Source organism: Sabethes cyaneus, chromosome 3 (assembly GCF_943734655.1).
Source record: "Sabethes cyaneus chromosome 3, idSabCyanKW18_F2, whole genome shotgun sequence".
Classification (NCBI taxonomy): domain Eukaryota; kingdom Metazoa; phylum Arthropoda; class Insecta; order Diptera; family Culicidae; genus Sabethes; species Sabethes cyaneus.
The window spans coordinates 246,768,634-246,777,280 of NC_071355.1; the positions used below are offsets into that span (position 1 = coordinate 246,768,634).

The window sequence follows — 8,647 nt, forward strand, 5'->3', positions numbered from 1 at the left end:
TGTTGGTATTCTGAATACCATGATTCATTTACAAAATAGTGTGTTATCGTGAAATGTTAATTACTAAAAGATTAGGAATTTTCGAATATAGAAAAAAAATATGTTAAAAAATTTGCTTGAAAGTAAAAACCATTAAATTTTTCCTGTTTCTGAATAAATTGCTGGCATTTATATTGAAAAACGTTAGCTTTTTGTTATTTGGTTTATAACATGCATTTTTGAAGCAAGTAAATTTAAGAACAAATGATTCTCTATGACTCCTGTGCTCAGCCCCAGACATAAAAAAGTGGAGGCACCTGACCTTTCAAAAGAATATTATGGTCTGGAAATATTAAAGATCCGTTATTCCGTTATAACTTTTCATAAATTCCCCGGCTGATTAGGTACTTTTGAGCACAATCAAAATTGAAATTGGGCTAGAAATTAGACATTGAACTAAACTAGAAATTAGAGTTTAAATTGGATTTGAAATCGGGCTTGACATACGACATTGAATTAAACTTGAAATGAGACTAATGTTGGCTTGAAGGATTAGAAATTAAACTTAAACTTCGAACAATAGTTATTCTAAATTTAAGTTTAATATTGTTTTATTATAAATTTGTGCTGGAAGTTTTACTTGGCATTGGACATACAACTGGACTTCGCACTCGCTTTGATGTTTTTATTTGAAATTGGACTTCAAATTGGATTTGAATTAAAGTTGAAATAAGATTTAAAGTTAGGCTCGAAATTAAACTTAAAAAGCGAATTAAAATTGGACATAAATTAGATTTATGGATTATGGATATAGAATTATACTTGAAATTGGTATTCAACTGTCAACTGTTGACTTTGAACTTTATATTGGAATCAAAGTAGACTGGAATTTGGACTAGTTTGAACTTAAATTTTTATTTCAAACCGAACATGGACACAAGATTACACACGAAGTTTTACTTGAAATCAGGGTTGACATTTTTCGTCTTATTCTTTCATACGTTTCACCTCTTTCCTGTTTAGATTTTTGTCTTTTCCCGACTTGTTTTTTCACTTTTCCTTTTTTTAATCTTAGTCTTAGCTCTCGTTTTCCTTTTTTTCCTTCGGTATTTCTTCGATACGCTACAAATGTTTGGTTTTTTTTCTCTCCCGGGTTTAATAACCGGCTGCGAAGTCTGTCCATAAAGAAAGGTCATGTTCATGTTCAAAAACGTTTATACCCAAGGTTTTGCTTTGCTATTTTTGTCCTGTTTTTTCTTGTTTTTTACTTATTTTCAGTCCCTTTTTCCTCTTGTTTTCACTCGTTTTTTGTTATTTCATTCCCGTTTATCGTCTTTTTCTTCCCTTTTTGCTTTTTTCGTTTCCAGTCATCTTTCGCTAACTTTTTTATCTCCTTTTCTGTTTCGTTTTTCTTTTGTTCTGACCTTTGTTTTCTTTTTCTCTGTTATTTTTCTATTCTATTTCTATCACATCTTCGCTCCTCCTTCCTAATTTTCTTTTGTATTTTTTTCTTTTATGTGCCGTTTTTCGTCTTTTTTGTTCCATTTTTCCTCTTTTCATCTGTCTTATTGTTTATTATTTTTATTATCTGTCTTGTTCCGTTTTTATTTTTTTGTGTCGGTTTTCGTATTTTTCTCTTTTAAACTCTTTTTCTACGGTATACTAGCGCAACTGAAGCAACCGGAGGTCGCCGAAAACTATGCGTTATCTCTCGAAACCGCGCTGCCGAAAGAGGGTGAGCTGGATGAAGCCCCTCTTGAAGACTGTTGGAATGCCGTGAAAGCAGCCATTAACAGCGTAGCGGGAAACGTCCTAGGCAGTGTGGCACCGAATCGATGTAACGAATGGTTTGACGTGGAATGCCAGCAGATATTGGCTGAGAACAACGCAGCGCGGGTACAAATGCTGTGTAGAGCCACCCGTCAGAATGTGGAGCGATACAAACAGAAGCGGAGGTAGCAAACCCGACTCTTCAAGGAGAAGAAGCGCCACCAAGAGGAGAAGGAGTGCGAAGAACTCGAACAGCTGTACCGCTTTCACGACACACGGAAGTTCTATCAGAGACTCAACGAATCTCGCAAATGCTTCGTGCCGCGGGCCGAAATGTGCAGAGATAAAGATGGAGGTATCTTGACTGACGACCGTGCGGTGATCGAAAGATGGAAGCAGCACTACGATGAACACCTGAATGGCATGCAGGCGGAAGACCATGGTAGTGGAGGAAGTGACCACATTGGTGTAGCAAGCAACGAAGATGTGCCACCTTCATCAATAAGGGAAGTTAAAGAGGCTATTCAGCGGCTGAAGAACAACAAAGCAGCGGGAAAGGATGGCATTGGAGCGGAACTTATTAAAATGGGCCCGGACCAGTTGGCCGGCTGTTTGCATCAACTGATTGTCAAGATTTGGGATACGGCACGACTACCGGAGGAGTGGAAAGACGGGGTTATCTGCCCTATCTACAAGAAAGGTGATAAGCTGGATTGTGAGAACTACCGAGCGATCACTATTCTGAATGCCGCCTACAAAGTGCTGTCCCAGGTCATCTTTCATCGACTATCGCCAATAGCCAATAGATTTGTGGAAAGCTACCAGGCCGGCTTCATGGAGGGTCGGTCTACAACGGACCAAATCTTCACCCTGCGGCAGATCCTCCAGAAGCGCCGCGAATTCCGAGTCTCCACGCATCACCTGTTCATCGATTTCAAAGCCGCATATGATAGCATAAACCGACAAGAGCTATGGAAAATTTTGGACGAAAACGGCTTTCTGGATAAGATTACTAGACTTATCATGGCTACGATGGATGGGATCCAGCGCTGTGTGAGAATCTCGGGTGGATTGTTGGACCCATTCGAATCTCGCAGGGGACTTCGGCAAGGAGATGGTCTTTCCTGCCTGCTATTTAAGATTGCGCTTGAAGGTGTTATAAGACGAGCGGCGATCGGAATGCGGGGCACGATTTTCAATACAGTCAATTTATCTGCTTTGCTGACGACGTGGATGCTCTCGGCATAACATTTGAGGGGGTGGAAGATCAGTGCACCAGACTAAAACGCGAAGTAGAGAAGATTGGATTGAAGATAAATACGTTTAAAACGAAGTACATGCTGTTGGGCGGGGCCGAGCGCGACAGGGCTCGCTTGGGCAGCACCGTGGTAATCGACGGGGATGAGTTCGAGGTAGTCGACGAGTTCGTATACCTTGGCTCGCTGGCAACAGAGGACAACAATACCAGCCGTGAGATTAAAAGACGTATTATCAGCGGAAGTCGGGCCTACTACGGACTCCACAAACACTTGCGGTCGAACAATTTGAGCCCCCGTACAAAGTGCACACTGTACAAAACGCTAATTAGACCGGTTGTCCTCTACGGGCACGAAACGTGGACACTGCTAGAAGAGGACCTACGAGTACTCGGAGTTTTCGAACGGCGGGTTCTAAAAACCATCTTTGGCGGAATGCAAGAGAACGGTGTATGGAGGCGAAGAATGAACCAGGAGCTCGCGCGTCTCTACGACGAACCAAGTGTTCAGAAAGTGGTTAATGCTGGACAGAACGTTGGGCATGACATGTTGGTAGAATGCCGGACAACTATCCTGGAAAAATGGTTTTCGCGTCGAATCCGGTGGGAACAAGACGAACAGAGCACAGCGAGCGAGGTGGCAAGACCAGGTGGAGCGAGATCTGGCGAGCACTGGGTGCCCGCGTAACTGGAGACAGACAGAAACAGATGGAAATTATACTGCACAGGCCTTGTCGTAAGACGTTGGGCCAATTAAGTAAGTAAGTAAGTACTTGTTCCGTTTACAAGACTCTAACATACCTTTTCAGCTCGACGTATCGCTGGCGAGCCGTCGACTTAACCCCCGCTCTAGTTCGCGCTCGCTTTACTACGCTCGTCGATAGTACTCCTTAGATTACGTCTCGGATGCCTTTCCTTCGGCGTACTCTGCCGAAGGTTTCATCACTTGTTGGGACGAAGTACAGAGACTGTAGATTACAGAGGCGCCGAGACACTCAAAATCCGCTAAATTTTGAAACAAAACGGAGAGTGTCTCGGCGCCTCTGTAATCTACAGTCTCTGTAGGACAAAGGCGCTCTTGATGGCGGCCCATTGTCGCATGCCACGGCCAGGCGGTCCTAAAGACCTATTCAAGCTGAAGCATCTGCTGGACTGGTACCAGGTAAGTGATGTTTTCTGGTTTTCCGAAATATCTCAAGTGACACCAAGCGTCATCGAATTTTGAGATACACATTTTAAGTCGCAGAATAAATAAGTAATCAGGAACAGGATATGTTCGTAATAAACTGCTCTGCATAGTTCGCTTCAGTTCAGGAAACAACAACTAGCCTATCGGTCCGTTGACCCCAATCACTTGGAGGATAGGTACGGGAGTTAATGGACAAAGGTGGTAAATTTTCACATGTCTAATTGCAGTAATTTAATTGCTGACATTATAAAATCAAAACTAGCGACGCAGTTTATCACCAAGCTCCATATGTCTGTCAAAAAATAGATAATAATTTTAAAAACACGGCGAGTTTTCACCTAACAAGCTCGACTGCAATAAAGTATTTATGTCGGAGGTGAACTAAACAATTAGTTACATGAATTAAAAATATACTTCAACTTTCTTAATTGGTCGGTGTTAGGTCAGACCGAAACAAGTGACAAAAATCTGATTTCGAAAAAAACGAAGTTAAAGTTTGCTGCTGCTGTGTAGTTCAAAACTATCAATCGTTCGAAATCATTTTGTTATCTCTGGCTGTTTGCAACCTTTATGTAATCTGATGCTGTCATTAACTTATTTTTTAATATTTTGCGACTTGGTCCGGTCTGATTTAACACCGACCAATTGAAAATAGGCAAGTATTTTTAATATTTATTTTGAAACGATGATTCTACAATTGATGAAGGGACGGTAAGGGAAAGTAATGAAGAAGGATTTTTTTCGGGAATGAAGGGGAAGGGTGGAAAGAAAGGGGGGGGGTGTAATAGGAAGCTATGATTAACAAGTTGTCGTTGTGACTCCTATCTTTTGTCCAATGCTGGAAGGCGCATGGGTCGAACCAAGCTTATAACCGGATTTGAACCCAGAACACCTGCCAGGGCGTGTCGCTCACTGGTACCCGTGTACCTTTGAACCACAGAGGCGCTGGACAAAAGAAGTCTGCACAACCCCCCTTATTAAGCGAGCGACGTATCTGCAAACTCCATCATCAGGTGGGCTGAGTTGTTGTTCGTTGTGGTTGTTTACCGCTTCATACTCCTTGAACTAGCTTATTTCGGAGAGGAAATCGGTTTCTTAGTTTCTCGGCCATAGCTACCTATTACCCCCCCCCCTTCCTTTCCACCCTTCCCCTTCATTCCCGAAAAAAATCCTTCTTCATTACTTTCCCTTACCGTCCCTTCATCAATTGTAGAATCATCGTTTCAAAATAAATATTAATATATGCCTGACCGCATTTCAAGGTCATGACTAAAGTCACGAGTTTGGTCAAGTATTTTTAATTTGCTTTATTTTACACTTCTTTCTGTGTCATAAAATTGTGTTTTTTTAAACTATTTTGTAGAAAACTGTAGAAAACAAGGAATTTTTGTAGATTTTGAGAGAAATTTAAGCAATTCGTTGCTTTCTATCCGTCTGTAATTTTTATGTTTGTATTTTTAACTGAATTAAATCAACAAACTGATATTCGAACAATGTTTTTTCTTTCGACTTGCAGCTAGTTTAGTAGCTAAGCTAAATCCTCCTTCGAATCTCGGACTACAAATACCGCCATCGGCTTGTTATACTTTGCCAAACAGTAATAAATTCGGCTGATAATCCCTTCTTCAGTATATTCTGCCACATTGCTATCACAACACTAGTCGTGTGATCGATTAGCAACATGTGCACGGGATGAACCTTTTTACTTCTTCTGATCTGATTCTCAAATCTCAAGACACACATACTCGATTCATTTCGAAATCATCTTCTTTGTTTGGAATTTTATAAATAAAATGCGCACCCGCATCGCGTCGTCGCCCTCTGCTGCGCTCGCGCTGCAACGCTGTGGCGGGTGATGGAAAAAAGTATGCTGAACTCAGCTCAGATCGCATTCCCGCAGAAACGTTGCTATTTCCTGTTGCCTACCTATCAACTGCGTGCTTGTGCAGTGCTCTTTCATTTGCATTCTCTTTCTCCGGTGCTCTTCGCGCGCACTTCATTCAATGTCCACCGCACCCGCACTCAGTCGGATTATGACCATTCCCCTACATCGTCCGTCGCGGTTGCGTTCTGATTCAAACTTTAAACATTAGAATCGAACACGTTAGCTGAACTGATGCGTTTGTTTATGTAACCCTTATCCTATCGGATTTCAATCAGGAATTCTTTTTGATTTCTAGTTCTAGTATTATAAAAGTCTGATACTAGACGACTGCTTCAATGTAAAGTTTGAAGTTTGTATTGCATTGTTTTGATTGCCATTTTAGTGCTTTTCAAGCAAAATTGCGCGTTAAAAATTCAACGCTTGCACTTTGCATTTCGCACTGCACACTTTAAATGTAAGCAGTGAAAGTCGTAAGTCGTAACGTAACATATATGCGTTTCAAACAGGGGGGATCTATTGCTGTCACATTCCATACATGTGTGCGTTACCGCAGATGGTGTTTGGTCCATGACGTTTGTACTGTCATGGACCAAACGGCGTGTGATTGATTTCGAGCCAAGGGACTCGCAACTCTATTTTCGTCTGCTGCAGTTGACAGAAACTCAAACCCAAACACGCAGCGCAATTGTCGTTTGTATTATTTTGATCCCGATAATGCATTTATTTGCTTTTTAGCGTAAATAAAACAAACTAAGAAACTTTTCGAAAACTACATATACAGGCAAGAGCAGCAAATTGGTAAGAAAAAAAGTAGCAAGAGCGGCATTAAAAATTATGGTCACCTGCCTGCCCCTTTACATGTGAGTTTCACAATTCCTTACCGATAGATCCCCCCTGGTTTCAAAGGTTTCATACGAAGCTTTCAAAATGGCCTTAGCTCATTTTCCAGACGTCCCGATGTGCTGCTGTCTTGTTTAGTGCAAAGAAGATTTAACTGAGGTATCTCGTCCCTTCGTACCGAACATCAGAACTGTACCTTTCGAACTTTATTTAAAGTTAAAGGCGAAAATATAGCCTATTTCCTTCCATAAAATATATTGGAGTGAATAATTCTTACTTAACAGAATGATATCACTCATCGATGAAAATTTAATTTTTTCAAATGAACAACTTGATTTTCGACATGGGTATTCTACTACCTTACCTACTCGCTTTGTCCCTGAAGCAAATGATTACATTTGCTTTGAGTTGATCTAACAATCTGAATCTGAATGATCTGAAATAAATATATGAGATGCATATGTCCTCTCATAAATAAAAATTCTAGACTTTGTCTAAAAAATAAACTATTGATTTACAAACAACTTTTTAGACCGGAAATTTATTCACATCGTCCGTTTGATTATATGCAAAGAATAAATCTGTATTGTTTGCCAAATTTCCGCAGAAAAAACTTACTAAACGAAATAGTGCGCCTTGCGCACGGTAATACCGTAATCATTCAGCGCCGGCTGCAAATCCTCCATGGTTAGCGTATATTTGCGATCCTTGGCCAGTTTAGCGTTTTGATTCTTCGAAGAACCATGGCTTGTGTTCGGTGCGTTGCTGGTTCTTGTTTTGCAATGCTGCAAAGCATCATTGGCCACGTCCGAGATAAACTTTTGCGCTGCGATGGAAATCAGCCGAACACTGTAAGAGAAAGGATTGTATGGGTTAATAGATGAGCCTCCTCTGACTGCTATTCTGGAAGTACATACATTCTCGGATCGGATGCTTCGAAACCAGCAGAATTCAAATAGTAGGACGTGACGGCATCCGGAATCTGGTAGAGGACAAATGATCATGTTGGTTAACAGTGTCTAAACATTTTTTTGCTTATTCTGGTAACCTACCGTGGGGGTGTAATCCTCCAGCTGCACAAGAAAATCGCTCAAAATCTGACCTTGAGTACGATCCTCATCGGCTTGTCGTTTCGGAGGCCCGCGATGGATTCCAAAATTATCACCCATTACGTTTCAGTAGCTGCAGTGCTATCGGAGAACTGAAATGAAACTTTATAAATTATCGGACTATTTGTATTAGAGAGAACAAATTGTTTTACTTAAAATTCAGCAAAACGAAAATGTTTGTTGTTTACCGAAGGCGACGATTTGACAGATGAATACCGTTTCACAGTAGAAGCTCAGATAAGAGGCAAGAAAACGGAACGTGTTGAAAACGAAACAGTAAAGCAAACGATCTGTCTGAAACGATAAGCTTAAATGTATAGGGTGGTCAGCAAAATAGTCAGTGTTCGTACACGACGAATTAGTACCGTGTATGCAGACATCAACCGTGTACAACCCTAGATGATGATCCACAGCCGATAAAGGGAACATTCGCGAAAACTGATTCGAGCAGTATATAGACATTTCGCTCGTCTCTGACTTCCAGGCAGGGATACCAGACTTGCAGATTTGTCTGCAAATTCCAGATTTTTGGAACGGTCTTGCAGATTATTATAAATTTGCAGATATTTGCAGTTTTTCTGACTTTTATTGTTTTGGTGCAGATTTTTGTTCGAAGCTCT

The 8,647-nt window shown here is 41.0% G+C and overlaps 1 protein-coding gene across 1 annotated transcript; it reads right to left on the reverse strand.

Moving 5' to 3' along the window:
• Positions 1 to 7,442: 7,442 nt before the first annotated feature.
• LOC128742661 (transcription initiation factor TFIID subunit 10-like) lies at positions 7,443 to 8,239 on the reverse strand. The gene is made up of 4 exons (XM_053839087.1): positions 8,180 to 8,239; positions 7,971 to 8,119; positions 7,836 to 7,900; positions 7,443 to 7,767 (listed from the first exon to the last, which is right to left on the reverse strand). Exons 2-4 carry the CDS (start codon positions 8,085 to 8,087, stop codon positions 7,536 to 7,538), a joined length of 414 nt encoding a protein of 137 aa, XP_053695062.1. The 5' UTR covers positions 8,088 to 8,119; positions 8,180 to 8,239; the 3' UTR covers positions 7,443 to 7,535.
• Positions 8,240 to 8,647: the final 408 nt, after the last annotated feature.

What these genes read in the sequence shown, in the direction of transcription:
- LOC128742661 (XM_053839087.1), bottom strand. Translation starts at nt 8,087, where the DNA reads ATGGGTGATAATTTTGGAATCCATCGCGGGCCTCCGAAACGACAAGCC. An exon ending in TGGAGGATTACACCCCCACG is followed by an intron (nt 7,901 to 7,970) that starts GTAGGTTACCAG and finishes GTCCTCTACCAG; the next exon opens with ATTCCGGATGCCGTCACGTC. An exon ending in GAAGCATCCGATCCGAGAAT is followed by an intron (nt 7,768 to 7,835) that starts GTATGTACTTCC and finishes TTTCTCTTACAG; the next exon opens with TGTTCGGCTGATTTCCATCG.